Source organism: Dicentrarchus labrax, unplaced genomic scaffold (assembly GCF_905237075.1).
Source record: "Dicentrarchus labrax unplaced genomic scaffold, dlabrax2021, whole genome shotgun sequence".
In the NCBI taxonomy this organism is placed as follows: Eukaryota; Metazoa; Chordata; class Actinopteri; family Moronidae; genus Dicentrarchus; species Dicentrarchus labrax.
In genome coordinates this window covers 20,813,071-20,832,577 of record NW_026136723.1, presented here as the reverse complement: position 1 = coordinate 20,832,577, position 19,507 = coordinate 20,813,071, and the positions used below count along the sequence as shown (strand labels likewise).

Genomic DNA, 19,507 nt, shown 5'->3' with positions numbered 1-19,507 from the left:
TATTTCCCTCTGTGTTGTAGAAAAAGTGGTAACTTTACTTATATAGTGTGTGAAATGTTCTGAGGCTACATTTTATTTTGCTGATTTGATATTAACATAAAAAAATGCCAAAAAGTATGTAACTGCTGCATTTTTTTAAATTTCAACCTGGAAAACTTCATCTGCTGACGAAGATCACTGGATACAGTTAAAAGTGTATGAGAAGCATCATTTTGATCAAAGGGAGAAAAACAAATAAAAGAAGAGACAAAACTGTTTTCAGAGATATTTATTATCTTTTCTCTTGAAGCCAGCTTCTTCAACTGTCATAGAATAAAAAATAATAACTTGCATCTTCTTTTACCAATTAAAATAGGAATTTACAAACAAGAAACACTCTGTATATATTGTATTATAAACGTAGCACAGTCAAAAGTCAGATATCGGCTGTAATATGATGAAGTTAATCTGAATTGAATTGTTTATGTTCTCAACTCCGCTTTCTCTCAGAGACTTTCACTCACACAGCTCCGCCCACTTCAATGTGACAAAAAAAAACAAAATAATACCTTTATTTATATCCATACACATGAACTGTTACCAGAGTTGTCACTGTGAACAGTAAGGCTCAAATAAACCCCACAAAAGACCTCGAAAAGTCCTGCACACATTGCACCACCCCTGTTCCTGCAACGCTCAACACAACACCCGCTGAGAGGACGTTTTTCCACAAGGCTTCAGACAAGAAAAATATAAATATTGTATATAAATATACAAATATCTATAAACTGATCATCTGTATGGGCAAATCCAGCAGGCACATGAAACCAGATGATATAAACATCACTCTTCTGTGCTGAGGCAGTGCTGACTTAAATTTAGAAAGTAATTAACAATAAAGCTATAAAATATATGAACTAAAAAATAAAATCTTATCAGTTTCTTTATATTGCATAGACAAGTGATCCTTCAGTGCACCGCTGAGGGTCTTTTTTATATTATGTACCATATGCATACATTCACATTTGTCCCTCAGTTTCCCTGAAAGTAAAACTAGGTGATATTTACCCCAGTAAACACAATTCCTTTTTCAACTGCATAAAACAAACTGTACTGTATCTTCCACGACACTCATTCACTCTGATGCTAGATAAAACAAAACACCACAAGGAGTACAAACACTCACGTCAACACTCGATTCAGTAATTCAAAAGAACCAAAACATAATAAAAATCACATAATATCATTCAAGAAAATGTTGGTGATCTCGTCACATGGGCAATTTTGGCGATGTGACTGGCTTCTACCGAGGGCAAGACTCATCTGGAAGACAGAGAGGTGGAAGGTAAATGAGGTGATTATAGGATTTATATGCTATATTTTAAATATTTCTAATTATTCCCATTCACCAGCAGTGACATTTATGGCTTTCTGAGGACCATAAATGCAACCATACCATTCCATTTGCTCCCTAATAATATTCAATTTACATCGCCCCCATTTAAAACCAATATAATTGTTAGTTTTGCCCCCTCCGCTACCATTTGCAAAACTCTGAAAATTGGTCAGTTTGTTTATTGAAAGGATAAGGCTGGCGTTATTCCAGATGTTTCTTATGTTATTGTCAACAAATCCTGAGTAAAGTCAAAAGAACAGAGGTGGCAAAAGTGCACATATTTTTTACTACAAGTAGAAGTACAGGTACTTGTGTAAAAAAATACTCCAGTAAAAGTAGAAATACGGACTCAACTTCAACAAGCTCTAAAATGTACTCAATGTATGAAATTAGAAAGTACTCTCTTCGTTTCTCTGAATGATATTTCTACCGAATGTTTTACGTCGTTACATCTTTTATATTGTTTGATATGATATATATGATACGCACCGGTCTTGATGATGAAATGATGCAAAAATACCCCTCAAATGCATTAAAACTCAAGTAACAAGCATGGTTTGAAAATGTAAGGAGTAGAAAGTACAGATATTTGTGTAAAAATGTAGTAAATAACTACTCAAGTAAAGTACAGATACCGGAAAAAACAGGATTACATTAGCCACCGAGCAAACAGACTTGCTAAATTACTTTTAGCTTGCTAACTGTCAGTGTATTAGCTACTTCAATAACTCGTTACTGAATAAAATAATGTACATTCATGAGAACAAAATGTCAGGGGAAATAATGAGCAAAATAAGAGAAAATTAACAAACGGTCGGAGAGCTAATGCGACTGAAAAGCACTTTTAGTCTGTCTCAATTGTCTCTAAATTCCCAAACCAATTCTTTACTGCTAAACACTTAAAGCTTTAAAAATGGGTCACAAATACATTGTTTAAGTTTAAAGAAAGGCTTTGCCATGTACTACAGTACAACAGTAGCTCATTTATGTGTTTATAACGGTTTTTTGAACAAAACTTGAGCTCTTTGGTGCAGAGAAATAAGCTACATCAGGCTATATTTGGCTTCATGGGAAATAATTGATTGTTAATTTTTGGTCTTTTCTTGGTATTTGTTGACAATAAGAAAAATACAATAGAGTAAAATATTGCCAGACATATAATTTAAGGAAAGTTCAGGCACTCCAGCCCCTCTTATGTGGTGACAACACAGTGAAAATAAACAGACAAGAAACAGAAATTTGCCATCTGAGCCGGAGTAAAGTCTTTGGGAGAGTCTGTAAGACGTCATGAATGGCAAAACAATGTGAATCCATAATCTCACTCACTACACGTTGTGTTTTTTGAGAAGGGGGTGACACTGACCCACTCTTATACCCCGTCCCATTGAAATCCCCACATTCTTTGTGCTTTTGGACACGATCGTTACTCCCTCCACTCCAGCCTCCTGCTCCTGCTCCGTCTCTCCCTGCAGCTTCCACAGGTCATGAGGGTGGGGGGAATAAGCCAGCATGGAGGTCTCTGATGGGTACTCACACACCTGCTCCAGCTGCTCCTCGTCGAAACACACCTTTCCCTGTAAACACGAGTAAGGAGAAGATTATTTTACATTTACTGTGCTCTAGTCAAATAAATTTTTTCTTTCTTTAGTGTAGGTCTTGTTGCAAACCTGCTGCGTTGCATTAAAAAATAATAACAACAACTAAAAGAAATCCCAGTTTGCAATTGTATTTTCATCCCCAAAAATGCTTCAGGCCATCCACAGAGGACAAAAATGTGGTCAATTGTGGGACCCGGCCCGTCAATATGTGCACATGTGCAGCAAACACTTCATCGCAGGTTAGTTAATGATGTTACTGATGTGTGCCAATTGTAACTGTAGATTGAAGCGAACCAGGAAAATTTGAAAGTCCTGAGCAGAGGGTACTTTAAATTTCATAATACGCAAAAATTGACCTTCTAAGCTGACCTTCTAATAATAAACATTGTAAATAGCATAAAGTAGAAGTGGACTCGTAGTAATAAACTGCTATGAAAGTTTAGACAGCAGTTCTGCTTTTCCACAGCAATTTATTAGTTTACTGCAATGACACAACATAATTTTTTGCCTGACTGGCCGTATGATTTCCTAATAGCTAAAAAGCTATTTGATATGATCAATTTATTTATTGAATTGGCAAAGACATCTGAATTTGCATTTATTTATATTTATTTTATAAATTAGAGGGACTGCTTTCACCCAAAAGGGGGCTGGGGCATTAGGGGTGTATGAGAATATTGTATAGAGATATTTTCTTTTGTGATATTGTATCTATTAAACCCCCAACAACTAGACAGCAGTGTTGTAAACATAAATTGAGGGCTATGATGTGGGATGTTACAGCGACTGTGAGAATAAATGCAGATCCAGAACTCAGATTTTAAGCATATAGTGGAGTGTTCTTTATACTATGATGATGATTTTCCACTATATCACTCTGCTTACAGTATCGCAATATAGAACATTGATATATACATATCAATGTTATATATTGATATGTATATATCAATCACTCACAAGAAGGAGAAATTATCATAATTTGGAAGAATTTGGAGATACATTTCATATCAGATCTTCTGCTTTTTGTCCTGTATTTAGCATGTTTTGTGTTTATATTCGGCTCTGTAGTGAGTCCTCGGTCTATTGTTATCTGTTGATTGAAGACAAAATGGCAAAAACTATTTTTAAAGAGTAGAGCAACATGTTCAAGCAAGAATTTGATTTTCTAGTGTCAAAATTATAGGATTTGAAATCGACAAAAAGTTTTTTTTTATTGATCTACATACAAGATTTAAATACATCTGCAAAAGCTAAATGTAATTAGCTTCGAGAGGTATCAGGATCAAAACAGAATTTGTTGAGAATGATATGACTGGAAAATATTATCTTAAAATTAAATAGTTAAAATTAAAGTTTAAACACGTCTGTCTTTCTGTGAAGGGAAATGTGGCTGTTTCAAACACACACAGAATTGTCAAAACTAAAATGTCATTTTTCCCTCAGATGAGGACAAAGAGCAGTATACGTGCCATATCGCAGTTTTTTCCTTTGACATGTGCTTACTTGGTCAAACGTAAACAAGCTTTGAGGCACTGAGGAGAGTCTCAGCCTGTCTCTGTGAGATGTTTGTACTCTGTCAGTGTAATATTAACTGACAGCATGAGGCTTAACACAGCCGAAATACTCCCTCTGCAGAGTGCTTACTGACTGAACACTTCATGCACTAATTTCCAGATTATTCACAGAAAGACTGTCATTGCACATATTGCAGGAGGAGGTTTAGTGTGGAATAGATAAAGCGTTTAACTCGTCTTTGCCTGGATTGACGGATATTTGTGTGGTGTCTGTTTACTCAAAGGTCAGCGAGGTTTAAACAGACCCAACAGGAAATAGGCCGATAGGTCAGTGCAGCACATCCACGGTGTTTCTTATAATAACAGCAGCTCAGCTCTGAGGCCTAGACGTGTACAGTAGTAAACAGACATGATCTGGGGGGGTGCCTGAAACATACAGACGCCACACTGCACGCAGTATACGAGCTTCACCCGTCAGCGGCTGTCTGCAGAGGAGTGCAGATAATAGCTCTGCATTAGAGGGGCTGGGCGAATCATGCTAAGGCACAGGAGGCTAATCCTCCCTCCCTGAACCCGATTAACCCAACACAGCAGGACAGCAGAGGCACCGGGTGAGAGACAGAAACTGAAAGAGTAGAATAAGAGAGGCAAAGAGGGAAGTTTTCATTAGCAGGAAATTCACATTTACCGTAAAACTTCAGCTAAAAGCAGGATCCCCTTTACTAGCCTGCTGTGGCTACAAGTTTTGACAAATAAATGCAGGCCTCAATTGGACGCCTGGTCTAGATTTGATATAAATTCCCACCGGGTCACCCGCTTGAGCGAGTTCTAAGCTGCTTAGATCGCCTGCACAAATATAAATATTTTAACTTTTGTCAATATGGACATGCTACACATCGTTAGATTCAATCATTCAGTTAATTTTAGGGAAACCATGAGCACCAAAGCATAAAATGATCCAATTAATAATTCATAACTGATTTATACAAGTAACATTTATACTGGTTTGAATCTTTTTTAAGCAAGAGTTTTGTGCAAAAAGACATTAAAGGCCTGTCCCAAATAGACGCCTGGTCGAGTTCAGTGATTGAAGCAAATAAAAGCCTGGTATATTAATATTTGACAACACTTCTTTACAATACTGCTTGTTTGCACGTTTCTATTTGTGTTAAAGAAGACAATGCAATCCTTTCAAAAGCATGTATGAAAAATAGCAGCAGAGGAAAAGTTTATAATAGGAATTAATACATTGATTTTGACCAACAAATTCTAATATAAGTTATCTAATCAAAGTTCCTAATATAAATTAATAAAATTTCAGACAGATTCTTAAATTTCAAACAACAAAAAACACCATATTTTTTGTTTCGAGAATCAATGCAGGGTGAGTTTGAGGGAAAGACGGTCCAAGATTAAAAGCATACGTATGAAGTGGGAAACGAAGAGGGAAAAGAGGAGGAGGAAGACGAGAGGAAGAAGACGAGGAGCAAGCAGGTCACCCCCCTCTGTGACATGATGGCATGGATCAGATGGGGGAGGGAAGGAGGCCTGACGTCAAACAGTCTGAAGGGCATCAACAAGAGAGCGACAGGTGGTCAGAGAATCAGCGCCGTAAAGTGGTCACTCACTGCAGCTAAAGAGGTCTGTGCTTATAGATGAAATGCTTCATTAGAAGTCTGAAGAGCAGAGCTGGGAAGTACAAAGAGTACAGCATCAAACCCTACTTTCTCTTTCACTTTTGTGTTGATTACTATAGACCAGTTTCTTGAAACAGATGGCCCTGTATTGAAACAGTTTAGTGTCTGAGTCGCATTTGGTGATTTAAAAATGGGTACAGCTCCACTGTGTCTTTTGTTCGGAGGAAGTGAAGAAGTTTGAAAGAGGAAGTGAGCATAAACATGCAGTGTGACAGGGAGTTTCTGACTAAATAACAAACCTATAACATCGTTGATCCTTTCAGTATGACTGTTGAACTGTCATTTTCTAACACGTTATACTACCATCAAGTTATTCTCTTTCTGACAAAATCTGTCTTCTCTCTCTTTCCATTTCACCCACGTCAAACTAAGTTGGGGCCTGCTGTCAGTAACGCTCTACCATGCAGTGGAGGGTCAGCGTGGTCAAAAACTGTTTGCCAAGACTCCAGTCTAACAAACCAAACCCCCGCTAGGAAACAGCCAAGAAGATACAAAGAGAGATTTGTCTGAGAGGAAAGGAGAGCTGACTCAACAAAAATGGCAGAACTGGTGCGAGGGAACAAGGAAGCAGTCTGCAACACACTCAGTTGTAGGCTGAGAGGACTTTACCAGCAGTTTAACAAATCTTATATAGAAAAAAAATTCTAATAGGCAGTCAGGTTGAATGAAACACATGAATACAGTCAGATTCATCATCACAGGATGGTGTCATGAAGTTCATTTCTGCTCTGCTGAGCACCTTTGTCATCCAGTCTTCTCCTTTATTACATAAGAGCTCATGTGCCAATCTTTGACAAACAAGGACTAGACTCAGAAAAAGTTAAAAAGAGGAAACATGAAAGTCCTAATATGAACTTTGACTCCAGTGAATTTCACTGAGTTGAAACTGCTCAGACGGAGTTACTGTAAATACCAGTGCGGTCTTGCACATGTGGTGTTAGGTAGGCAGGCAAAAAGCAAAAGAAATTGTGAGGAAGGAGCTGGCTGCTTGTCATTGTGGTTTCCTACGCAAATTTTCTGTCTCTGGAGCCTGCAATCTTACTGCAGAAGTTTAAACAAACTAAAAGGCAATGTTGCGTTTAGGAAAATTACCATTAGCCCTGTAGGTTTAATACTAATCCAAAGAAGGACAGACTTTGTTTGTTGTGTGATCTAATTGAGAATGAGGTTCACTTTTGGTTTTGCTGTCCTGTCTACAAGGACATAAGGGATGTACTCTTTAGTAAAACGTCCTCCATTTACCATGATTTCTTTTGGTTGAATGATTATGAAAAAGGGAGCCTTTCTTGTAGCACGTTGTGTGCCAAGCTTGGGAGAGAAGGCAGAATGTTTTGCTTAAGGCCGAGCTGTACTGCACTGTGCAACTGTACAACTTTATAAAATCAAATCAAAATCATATCTAACATCTTTTCTTGCATTTGCAATGACCCTTGTTCAAAACACAAAGCAACTAGCAGTTTGCTTTCACAGTCTTTCTGTGGTTTTGTCCCAATAATAAACATCCAGAAAGATGGCATTTGTACCACTGCCCACACATTTGGCTAAAATATGTCTGGTGAGATCATCATCATACGATAAAACTCAAAAGTCTGCAAAGAATTAGACTGGGGAAGCAAATGGCAAAGCAGATCACTCCAGGATTTTATGGCTAAGAATCAAGATGTCGTGCTTGATAAGGCTTTAACCGGCTTACGTCAGTCTCTGTGATCGCACTTCTCAATCAAAAGGGATGTTCTCCCAGTGAAAGGGGATTCTGCTTGACGACGAGGGACCATCAGGCAGGTGACACAAGGTGATGCCCTTTGGCCCTCCTCTGATGAATTTCATCGCCATTTTGACAATATTTTGAAATACAGTCAAGTCTTACAATTGTATTGTTACTGGGACTGGGAGAGAATAAAACTATAGTTTCTACTCACCCTTTTCTGGGTCCCTCTGTTCTTGACCAGACAGGACTTCTCCAGATTTTGATATCCGCCAATCACCTCAATCTCCTCCGCTGTGGGGTACTTCTTCTTCGCTGGCTGGGCCACAGTGGAGGTGGTCTGGGCCGGCAACGTTGAGGTCTTTGGGGCTGTTGACAATGCTGCTGTGGACCCTGTTGGAGACCCCGTCACTCCACCTGCTCCCCCTGCTCCCCCTCCTCCAGCAGGCTTTCTCGGACAGATTGTGATGGTGGCCCCTCCTCTCTTCACTTTACCTCCAGAGGCACTCCTGATGGAGAAGAGCGTGGGTGATGGGGTTGGAGATGGAGACACACTAGGAGACTGGGCAGGAGATGGGGAGCACGGGGAGGAGGCCGGGGTTGGGGCGCAATCCGAGGGTTTTAGAGTATTGTCCGGGGATTGGCTTCTGAGAATTGAGGGGGAGATGGTGATAGTTTGGTTAGACTGTTTGAGCTGAGATGTTGGAGAACAAATACCCCGAGGAGACACTTTGGGGCTTGACGTTTCTTGATCTTTCTCTTGGGTCTTGGCATCGTCCTTTATCTGGTGCTTTAACAATCCTCTAGGGCTTTGCTGCACCTTTGTCTCTCTGTCCTTCAGAGGAGTGTTTGGTGACGTACAGGACTTCAGCACTTCCTGCTCTTTCAGCTGAAACTGCTCTATCTGTCGTTGTATTGTCTGAACCCCACAAAAGTCTTCACCTGAGAATCCTTTGTTGTCGCCTTGCTGTGCGTTTGACATGAGGGGCTTCACTTTAACGAGGTGCACCGATGGGATGTCTACAGTCCTCTCCCTCAGACACAAGCCTGACCTCGAGCCAACTGTCTCCAAGTTGTAGATCCGGCTCATGGCTGCGAGGGAGTTGGGATGAGATGGCAAAGGGGAGAGAGATTGTACAGGATCGAGAGGCAATGTATATTCCTCTAACTCCTCCTCTGAGAGCTCCTTTTCCTCCTCCTCCCTGTCTTCTCTGTTCTCGTGTTGGCCCCGGTGGCGCCTCAGCTGTTCCTCCACATGTTTCACTGGGTCGTTTTCATCCTCAGATATCTGGAAGCTGTCAGAGATAACTTCGGAGGCAGCAGTGGCATACCCGCTTGTTACTTCCTCTCCACTGACAGCTTGTGAGTGTGGGACAGAAACAGGAAGCTGAGGGCAGGTTTTCAACACGCTGACTTCCTGTGTGACGTCAAATGCAGTCACGGATGTCTGCGCTTCTTCATCTTCCTGTCCTTTCTCGGCTTCGACCAGCCTCTTCCGCATATGAGCTGAAGCTTCCCACTCTGCCTCCATTTCAGTTCCCCTCTCATCATGCCTGTCCCCGGCTGTCTGAGAGACATTTACATCCGCACCTTCACTCCCACCCGCATCTTGTGCCTCTCTTTGTTTCTGTCTCTCCAGCTCTCTTTGTCTGATTTTCTCTCGCAGGGACTCGATGCGGCTCAAGGGTTTTCCGATCCTCCAGCTATCCCTTCTCTCAACCCCTTTACCTCCTTCCCAGTCTTGCCCCTCATCGCTTTGGCCTATGGCCTTTTTTCTCTCCACCATTTCTTCACCAACGTAAAACACAGCTCTTGGGATTTGAATCTCGAGGGGACCTGGAGGGATCCCCATGGGTGCAATTTTTTTTGGAGATCTGGGGATTAAATCATGAACAAGGGTCTCTGATCCAGAATCACTGTACATTTGCGCCTCCTGTTTGCTCTCTTTGCTCACTTCATAAGCAGCCTTGTAAACCCTTTCTCCTTTCTCATTGCTATAAACAGTTGTGTCTCCTATTTTTTCTATTTTACTTATAAGATCTTCTGTGTGTTGGGACAAAACTGAGTGTGTTAGGTAAGGTCCTTGTGGCCCTGTACCACTCCACTCTGGCGCTCTATGGGGGTCTCGAGCCCTATCTGTGACAGGACAGAGTAGACTGGTGCACTCTGTGAAAGCTGATTCGTGTGTGTACTGACTCTCAGCAGCGTGACATAGACTGGCAAGCTCTGTTGCAGCAACAACAGAACTCTTCTGCACAGCTTCTGGTGGGATTATGCTTTCGAATCCTTCTTCTCTCCGAAAATCAGACAACTTTTTGTCGCAAACTTGCGCCTCAATCTGTCCTACCGCCTCTGAATCTTTTTCTATACTCAGCTCTCTCTCTAAACTCAGTCGCTTCATTTCTCTTTCAGCTTTTGTTTTCCCATCCTGCCTGATAGGTATTCTTCTAGCAAACGAGATTCCCTCTGTGTTTTTGACAGATGCCACTGTAAACCCCTCGTCTCCATCTGCATCACCTGCCTTTTCCGCAGCCCTTGTGTCAATGGGTTCTACTTTCTTAACTTCGCTCCTCTGCCCCCCCTTTTCATCCTCCTTTTTTAACTGCCTCTCTCTGTGCTTTCCAAACCTGTCTTTATCTAAAAGTCGTGCGCACCCCATTTTGATCTTTGCTGTAGTGTCCTTCTCCAAGCCCCACAGTGCTACACTCTTGTCTAAATGCATCTTCTCACGTAGTTTTCTCTCATAATACCCATCGTCATCTAAACCATTCTCTTTAGAACAGATGACACGGTCAGAGAAGCTAAATGAGCGTTTCGGCACACCTTTAAACAGCATATTCCTCGCGTCTGCCTCGGATAGTTGGTCATCGTCATCTCCTGAGTATTTTCTCCTCCCAGGCCGGAGGAAATTATCAGAGCTTTTGGATCGAGATGGAGGCTTGGGGTGCTCTCCGAATTTACTCAGCAGCTGGCTGACCCTCCCTCCTCTGTCAACAACACTATCATCCGTGCTGTCCTTCCTGTCTTCTTTAATAACTGTTGCCTGGCCCCAAGGTCTCTCTTTCTCTTTTTCTCTCATCCAGGACATGTCTGTCCTGAGCTCCCTACCCATACTCTCCCGCCTTCCATCCATGCTGCCCTTCATCTCTCCATCCTCTTTACCCGAACCTTTCCCTCCTCCTCCTCCTCCTCCTCCTCCTCCTCCTCCTGCTGGATTCCTCTCTTCAGGGCTTGCCGAGGGCTTTATGATCAGAACCTCGGAGGCTCGGATCTCAGTGACGCTTCCCCCTCCAGCCAAAATCTCCCTCAAGTCCATCTTCATCCCTCTCTTCCCCTGCTGGTCCTCCTCTGGCCTCTCCCTCTCCGTCTCCCGCCATCTACCCCTCCTCTCGTCGCTGCCTTTTCTGTCCTGTTCGATGATGATGATGTTGTCAGCTCGGATGGTCCGAAGACACGGGACGAGGGGAGAAAATGAACTAGATGGTGGATCGGTTTCTTTTTCCTCCTCGTCTTTTCTTACTTTGAGGAATTCCCGCTCTCGGACTGCATCTTTCGCTGACTCTTTCCACTGGCTTTTATCTTTTTCCAATCCCTCCCTGCTATTCTCTCTTTCTCTTCCTTGATTCCTGTCCCTGCCCCTCTCTTTTTCCCGGCCCTCACTTAAATCTCTGAATCTCTCTATTTTCATTTCTATATCTCTTCCTCTTCCTGACTCCCCATCTTGACTCCTGGGGCTCGATTTGTCTTTCTCCTTCTCTTTAGCTTCCGGCTCGTTCCCTACTTCTGCATCCTTACCCTTCTTCCACGAACTCTGGGTGCGAATAAATGGGTTTTCATGGACGGGAACTATAGTTTCTACAGACACCTGACTCACTGGTCTGAGGTCTGCATCCAGCCATTGCCCCGGATCTGGACTAAGTGACAGTTCGCTTCCCAAATTGACTGTTACAAAGCTGTCCGTGTCACTCAGACCATCAGAAGGAGTTCTGACATCCACCTGCAGCAGACAGACGTCTCTGTCCTTTTCTCTGTCACCCAAATTGTCCTGCTTCGCCTTCCTCCGCTGGATGATCCCTCGCTTCCAGGCGGGCATGTTGGCAAACTTCTCTTCCTCCTGTTTCTCTCTCCTCTCTCGCTCCTCCTCTTCTCTCCTCTTTCTCTCCAGGAGGAGTTGCTTCCATTCCGGCAGAGAGGAGACAGACATAACAGAAAAGGTGCTGGGTTTTGGACAATATGGCGTTCGTCTTTAGAGCCTCTGGGAACACAAATGGAGAAAAGATTAAGCAAAGTCATTTGTCTCCCACTTGTCTAAAATTGTGTTAAATTCAGGTGTATATCACCCGAAACTGAACTTCTGGGACATAAAAAAGTAAAAACTCCAAAATGCAGGGAAGTAATATGAAGTTGATAGGTATTTTCAGTGTTTAATAGTATAAATAAATATGCAAATCAATGCAGAATCACAGCATGGGACAACATTTCTCAACACTAGCCTGCAATCTCAGTTTAACAGGTAAACAGGTCAGGTAAACAGGTCCACTGAGTCCAACTTAAACACAAAATGATATAATAAACTTTATGAAAATATCATGCACATGATGCACATGTAACAGAGAATCCCTGTCTGCTTTAGTGTAATATTTATAATGAAAATGTTCAATTAAACTCACCAGAAACCCAGAGGTTTTTTTTTGCCAAGATATTACTAAATCCGCTTCGACTTTAAAGTTGTCATCTCCACTTGTGCTCCACTCCTCGATGGGAAATCCCCTTCGGCAATATCCAACAGATTAATCTATGCTGTCAAAACGGAGGGTTTAAAAAAAACAACCTCTGTACCACCCAGTCAAATCAGCCCACGACCTGACTGTGCATCAGAGCATGAGAACACGTCCGTGTTCGGTATAGTAGTAAATATTTCCAGCTTCAGAGCGGCAGCGCTGTAATCCGATAATTAGCCTACATTAAATTCCGTCAGGAGAGTTTAGTGGCACACACCATATTGTCGGACCTGAGAAAAGGCGTTTAAAGAACATAGCCGTCTGCCCGGGCTCCAACCCCCCACCTCCTCCCTCGACTCATCCCTCCTGCGGGACGCAGGGCTAATTGGAGAAGAGGAGGAGGAAGACGAAGAGGTGGAGGAGGGAGGAAGGGACGGAGGTTTACCTGAGGCAGACCAGACATGATCAACCTCCCTCATAATCAGTGTTGGGCAGCAACTCATTACTAGTAATACTATTACTTGTCCCAGTAAATAGTAATAGTAGTAATACATGTCAGTAATAAGTTAATTCTACAAGAGAGAAAACTTGATCAATTCCACTAATCCACCTGAAAATGGTCAAAATATACATAATATATATAACAAATACATATTTACTCTGCAGGTTTGCAGTTAAGTGTTTTTGCAAATCTTAATAAACAAAGTATATTTTGTTGTGATATAATGTTTGATAAGAAATAGCATGCAGTTAGAGGTTAAAGTTTATTCATATCTTTTCTTTTTTCTCATATATTCTTCTAATATATATATATATATATATATATATTAAGAGGGCTTCTTCCAATATGACTATGACTTCCCAACTATTTGATTTAATGTAAGCAGGGGGGCACTGAAAAAAATCTCATTTTATTGTTCCAGTCAAATTATTTCCATGTTATAATCTGTACAGTCAGTTTTTGTTGGAACTGATTCAGCTGTATGGTCAATTAGGAGGCTGCAGTTTGTGGTGCTGTTACAGATTATGTCCACCCAATTAAATAACAGAAAAACCTGTAATTATAATACAAATTAACAGCACCACAAACTGCAACCAACATGATTATACAGTTAAATTGTTGGATTTATATCAGGACTGTTGTATCATCAATACTGTCAATGGGTGACTCTTTTTAGTATAGCCACCCAAGATGGCTGCCTCATGCATTTGTCTCTCCTAGGAATTGCCATTAGTTTTTAACTAAGATAATTACAAATAAACTAAACTAATAAGACTGCATTAGTTTTAGCTAAGTTTACCCAATAAACTGGCATCTGAGCGCATGTTCATCCAATTATTTTCTTTAATTAGCAAATCTAGTTCCAGATGCCAAATTTCTGTCATGTTTTCAGTATTTTAGTTGACTCAAAGATTGTTTATGGAAGGGGGGTATTGTTTAATGATTAATATTTATGTAATTGTATTCAAACTCACTAAAACTGTATTGGACTTTTTCCCACTCCCTCACCCAACTGCAACAGTGAAATGTTAATTATATGGTCAATTATATTATTGTAACAGTCACAGGGGCTATTTTCCCAAAGTAATATTTTCAGTGCAGGACTTTTAGTAAAAGATCTGAATAACTGCTCCACCACTTTGAATGAAAGGTTCATATAAATGAATGCAAATATAACAACAGCAGCTTCTCAAACAGGTGCAACTTAAAAATAAAGAACAGACTTGATAAGAAGATATAAACAGTACAAAACACCTACAGTATAGAGCTTATTACATTACAGTTATTATTGTCATTACAGTGAGGGCACAATGCAGACATGGGACAACTCATACATGTTGAATCAAAGATTACAGTACTTTGAAGATCAAGAATTAATAACCTGTTTAGAAAAATACTGGTCGCTCTGCTAATAAGCGGTTTCCAACTTTATTCAGTTTGTTCAGATTCCAGTGGAATGTAATTGGTCTGTTGACGTGTCCCCGACACAATATAAAGAAAATACATTCATAATCTTGGAAATGCAATGAGGCTTGTTTTTCATTATAGCTGCAAAATGTGTAAAAATAAAGCTGCGGTTTTGCCAGTGTGAAATCTCAGTGGTCACATGGTATGTAACAGTGTAATATCTAAAATACAATGATGAACAAATATAAAAATCAATGTAACACCAGCCACGTTTTAAAAAACTGATACAACCTCATTATCAGAGTTTGTTTGTGTTTTAAAATGGTGGAATAAAAAAATCTCCTTTTGTAAGAAAACTCTCCCTTTCTGTAACCACATGTAGTGAAAATAAAATTCTAAAAAATACAGTGTCAAGTTGCAAAGAATTCAGTTTGAGTGTGGTCAAAGCACAGTAGATAACCGGTCACTTTCAGAACAATATTTGTGGTTAATATTAAGACAGCAGTGTCACATCACAGCAGTAAGAAGACTGTAACTTCACTTCTCCTTGTGATTGCTGTTGGACTGGTCGTTGGTGTCGGCGCTGCCCTGGTGTGGCTCGGACAAGAGCTGCATCTTGCTTTTAAGCTGGACACAGAGGTAGGCTAAATCCTGTTTGTCCAGGGAGTGTGCCAGGGCCAGGTAGGTCGACAGAGTCCCTGCCAGCAGGAGCCTGTCCAGGGACAAGGCCGGCAGGAGCCACAGCACGACTCCCAGCTCCAGGCACACCGGGTGGCGGAGGTGAGACAGGAGGCGCTGGGCACGAGGTGACTTGTGAGACAGGGGGTCCCCTAAACCGAGACACTCGTAATACACCTGAGGAACCAGAGGGACAAATTAGGTTAAGCAGCAGCAACATTTTAGAGGTTTTCATAATCACTGTAACAGATCACTGTTACACTCAATTTGATCTTTTCTCAGTACGTCATGTTGGTGTTTTGGTATCAAATCAAAATGAGCGTATTAATCCTGGATTTAGCCTGTGGGTTGCAGAGTTAGCTGTTGAATTAACAGAAATCCTCTTGATTTTTATATCTGAGCCCAATGAGGTTTGTCTAGTGTACAACATTTGGGGTTAAAGGTTCAATTCCACACCCACACTAAAAGAATAATGGTGGGCACAGCAGTGAATGTGTGCACCAGCTCTAACCACGGGTGAAAGGATGCATGGAAATTCACTCCTTTTCCAGGATTTAATTTTTCTATAAATCCTGACTTCTGCTGGGAAATATTGGTATGTTTCACGTGCTGTTTGGGCCACTCTTTTGTGCGTATCAACCTTTATAAATGAGGCCACAGGTTACCTGCTTGATGCCCAGCAGCTCTGGGTAATCAAAGATCATGAGGATGCTGCAGATGATAGCCCAGCAGAAGAAGTGCAGAGAGAAGCAGAGCAGAGGGAACCAGACACTCCAGGGTGCATGGCGCACTGACCACAGACAGGGGGCGCCAGTCACAGGCTGCCAGTAATGCATCAAGATCTAAACACAAGAGGACAGAGAATAATTATATTAATGGTGTACGGAAACAACATGTATTAGAAAGCCCAAAACATGTTAAAATTTAACTACAAAATACAGTAAAATTGCATTAATGTATGTATTAAAAGTGTATATGAGAGTGTGTTGCTGTACCTGGAGTGCCAGTGCGGTAGCGAAGCAGTATGCCGTCCTGTTCAGGGCCCCCAGCACTGACTGAAGGGCCTGTTTAACAGGTGACCAGGCGAGCAGGCTGTGCTGCGTGGTGAAGAGAGCCAGCAGCCCCAGATCCACCACAAGAGACCTGAGGACAGAGCTGTCCTGCAGGGCCACTGACCACGGTATAGAGTCTTAGGTGTGGTGAACAAGAGGAGAAAGGTCAGTTCAAACATTTGGAGTTTGATTATTGTTATAAATTATGTTAATATTGAGCATTAAAATATAGTCAATTGAAAACAATTTGTCATTATGTATAACTTGTACAGTTATTGGTCTTTATTTCAGTTTTTAAATTTAAATAAATTAAAACTAATATGTAGAGTAAAGCTGTAGCTTATTCAGTCAAAATTGAGAAAATATATGAACAAGATGCACAGTGCAGACAATAATTAAAAGAGTTATTTGTGTATAGAGTCCTATATAAGAGTGCATAATAACACATATGGTACATACTGTTACAAACTACACAAACTAGTTTTATTCTGCAATAAAAAAACCTACACATTTAGTATGATTTGGGGAAGGCAGCAGGGTTTACTGATGAAGTTTATTTCTTTTGGCACACTGTAACTAACCAGTCAAGTCTAATAACACACTGTTATCCATAAAGAACACACACGTACTGTTTGTAAGCACTCAAGCGTTAAACATGCCACAGTAACATCGGTCATTCTACCAAGTCTGTGTCTTTTCCGTCCCTTGGATATTACGTGCATAAATAGGGGTTAGTTTTAGTATAATAATAATCTGTATAATATATTAAATTATTAGGCCATTTTTTGGGGGGAATTTAAAGAAACATCACATAAAACCTTAATTAAAACTACCTACAATCACTGAAAAACTATGATTTGAACCTGTTCCCACTCTCTAACTCTACACTCACAGTGAAATATAATGATAAGAATTCTTCAGAAATCTTATTTTTTATTATTGTGTTCTTATTTCCAATTTAGATATAAAATACATTTTCTGATGGAAAACATGTTACCAAAAACTGCAAAATCTTCCATTTAGAAAGCATGTAAAACTTAAAATTGGGGATTGACAAATGCCCACTTTGAATAGTTAAACATGTGTGTTATTAGATACAATGCTGAAAAAAATTACACCCTGGACCTCTTGTACTGTAATAAAATTGAAGATTTGATCCTCAATTTCAATTTAAGGTAATATAAGTTTAATTAAACAGTTGGTGTTTTTCTAGTAAATACTCCAAACTGTAGTTAAACTGGTGTAAAGTATGTAGTGTTCAAAACGCAAAAACACAATTTACAGATAAATATACATGATAAGAAATCGCCACCAAAAGAAACAACAAACTAGAAAGATGAAATTCAACGAACGAAAAGGATGTTCGCCCAACGTGGGGCTCGAACCCACGACCCTGAGATTAAGAGTCTCATGCTCTACCGACTGAGCTAGCCGGGCGCTGACCCCTGGTGGCCAATACTCGCAATATCAAGTGTAGTAAAACATATTCATGCTTTAGCACTATCTGTCATGACTACATAAAGAGACACGCTTGAGCTGCAGCACAGGAGCTAGTTCACCAAAGCTAGTTGAGTTGTTGATGATTTTTGCTCACTGTAAACCATAATTTCATTCATATTATAAAACACCAGCTACTCTTACAGTAATTGCTACGAGTCAGGCCTCTGAAAGTCATCTAATATTAGCCAACTGTTGGGTGAAACTTCCACTAAAAGTTAACTGTTAACTAACAACTTCTCCTGGTCGCCTGCCAGCTGCAGTTGGCGTTAACGTTACGGAAGCTTACCTTGACACAGCGTCGTCTCCCCGGTGATGTTGTGGTAAATGGCTCTAAATGATAAAAAGCGAATGAAGTCTGCACCGGATATGAAGACAAACGCAAAGTTAAGCAGAGCCGCGGTACAGAGAGCCCAGCGGCGCACCGTGACTGACGCCATTTCAATCAGCGGTTATCTCTTCATTTAGTAACTTCCACAGTGGTTTCTTCCGGGAGGGGAAGCTTGCGGTAGTACCGATTATTAACGCACGGTGGCGCTGCTGTCAACGTGGGTTACATCTCACTTATACCTCATCCATCAACTACATATTTGATCAAAGGCTGATTAGTTCCTCTGCTTTTGAACGACCTGTCTGAGGAGATGTGACTTTTTTTTTCACTTCTTAAAAAACATTTATTTATAGACTTTTTATTTTATTCATTTTTTCATTATATTTTATTTTTATGGCTTCTATCCTGCTGCTCTTATTATTGTATTTTGGTATTCATTATTTTTTTCAACACCATCCAGCCCAGACTGCTGAAGGCCAAACTGGAGAACATGCAGGTGAGTGCTCCCCTCATCACATGGGTCGATGACTATCTGATGGGCAGACCACAGTTTGTGAGATTGAAGAACTGTGTCTGACCGTCTGATTAGTAACATCGGGCCCCAAAGGGAACTGTACTGTCTCCCTTCCTCTTCACCACCTACACTGCAGACTTAAGTACTGCACTGAGTCGTGTCATCTGCAGAAATACTCTGATGACACGGCTATTGTGGGGTGTGTTGAGGGTGGGAGGGAGGCTGAGTACAGGGACCTGGTTGACCGCTTTGTGAAGTGGTGTGGGGAGAACCACCTGCAGCTGAACGTGGCAAAAACAAAGGTGGTGGTTTTTAGGAGGAACAAGCCCCTGCCCTCTCCTGTCAGCATCAGCGGGACCGATGTGGATATGGTGTTGGCGTATAAGTACTTGGGTGTCACACTAGACAATAAACTGGACTGGTCAGCTAACTCAGAGGCCGTTTACAAGAAAGGCCTGAGCCGGCTTTTCTTCCTGAGGAGGCTCAGGTCCTTCAATGTCTGCAACAGGATGTTGCAGATGTTTTATCAGTCTGTTGTGGCGAGCACCATCTTCTCTGCTGCGGTGTCCTGGGGTGCGGGCATCAAGGCAAAGGACGCCAACAGACTGAACAAACTCCTTAAAAAGGCCTGGAGGAGGAGGTGGTGGAGGGGGAAAATTTGGCAATCATGGACAATCCTTTCACCTAACAACTGGACAGGAAAGTGCTGCCAGCAACAGACTTATTCAACCCCGCTGCTCTAAGGAACGATACAGAAAATCGTTCCTCCCCACTGTTATAAGACTGTATAACTCATCTGCCTCTGTCAGATCCACAATCACAGAGCTGGACTAAATCTACCTGGGGAACATATACTTCATCATATACTATCATATGTGATATGTGTTAATATAAACCATGTTGATATTATATATAA

General features: G+C 41.1%; 2 protein-coding genes and 1 non-coding gene across 4 annotated transcripts; all 3 read right to left on the bottom strand.

The window, feature by feature from the left end:
* Window positions 1-253: 253 nt before the first annotated feature.
* ppp1r18 (protein phosphatase 1, regulatory subunit 18) lies at window positions 254-10,980 on the bottom strand. Of its 2 annotated transcripts, none has more exons than XM_051391594.1 (3): window positions 8,104-10,980; window positions 2,702-2,949; window positions 254-1,302 (listed from the first exon to the last, which is right to left on the bottom strand). In XM_051391594.1, coding segments are annotated over exons 1-3 (3,123 nt in total). In that variant the 5' UTR covers window positions 10,978-10,980; the 3' UTR covers window positions 254-1,301. The 2 variants fall into 2 exon arrangements, with proteins under 2 accessions (XP_051247554.1, XP_051247555.1); XM_051391595.1 differs by having other exon boundaries at window positions 2,739-2,949; window positions 8,104-10,978.
* Window positions 10,981-14,250: 3,270 nt separating this feature from the next.
* Window positions 14,251-18,243, bottom strand: nrm (nurim). The gene is made up of 4 exons (XM_051391619.1): window positions 18,036-18,243; window positions 16,193-16,386; window positions 15,863-16,039; window positions 14,251-15,374 (listed from the first exon to the last, which is right to left on the bottom strand). Exons 1-4 carry the CDS (start codon window positions 18,184-18,186, stop codon window positions 15,057-15,059), a joined length of 840 nt encoding a protein of 279 aa, XP_051247579.1. The 5' UTR covers window positions 18,187-18,243; the 3' UTR covers window positions 14,251-15,056.
* Window positions 17,614-17,686, bottom strand: trnak-cuu (transfer RNA lysine (anticodon CUU)). The gene has a single exon. It is a non-coding gene; the product is annotated as a tRNA-Lys (tRNA).
* Window positions 18,244-19,507: the final 1,264 nt, after the last annotated feature.

Excerpts from the sequence above, each read along its gene's own strand:
- nrm (XM_051391619.1), bottom strand. The coding sequence starts at position 18,186 with ATGGCGTCAGTCACGGTGCGCCGCTGGGCTCTCTGTACCGCGGCTCTG. Across the intron at positions 16,040-16,192 it reads CTACCGCACTGGCACTCCAG|ATCTTGATGCATTACTGGCA; the intron begins GTACAGCAACAC and ends TCTTGTGTTTAG. Across the intron at positions 15,375-15,862 it reads AGCTGCTGGGCATCAAGCAG|GTGTATTACGAGTGTCTCGG; the intron begins GTAACCTGTGGC and ends CTGGTTCCTCAG.
- ppp1r18 (XM_051391594.1), bottom strand. The coding sequence starts at position 10,977 with ATGTCCTGGATGAGAGAAAAAGAGAAAGAGAGACCTTGGGGCCAGGCA. Across the intron at positions 2,950-8,103 it reads ACAGAGGGACCCAGAAAAGG|GGAAAGGTGTGTTTCGACGA; the intron begins GTGAGTAGAAAC and ends TCGTGTTTACAG.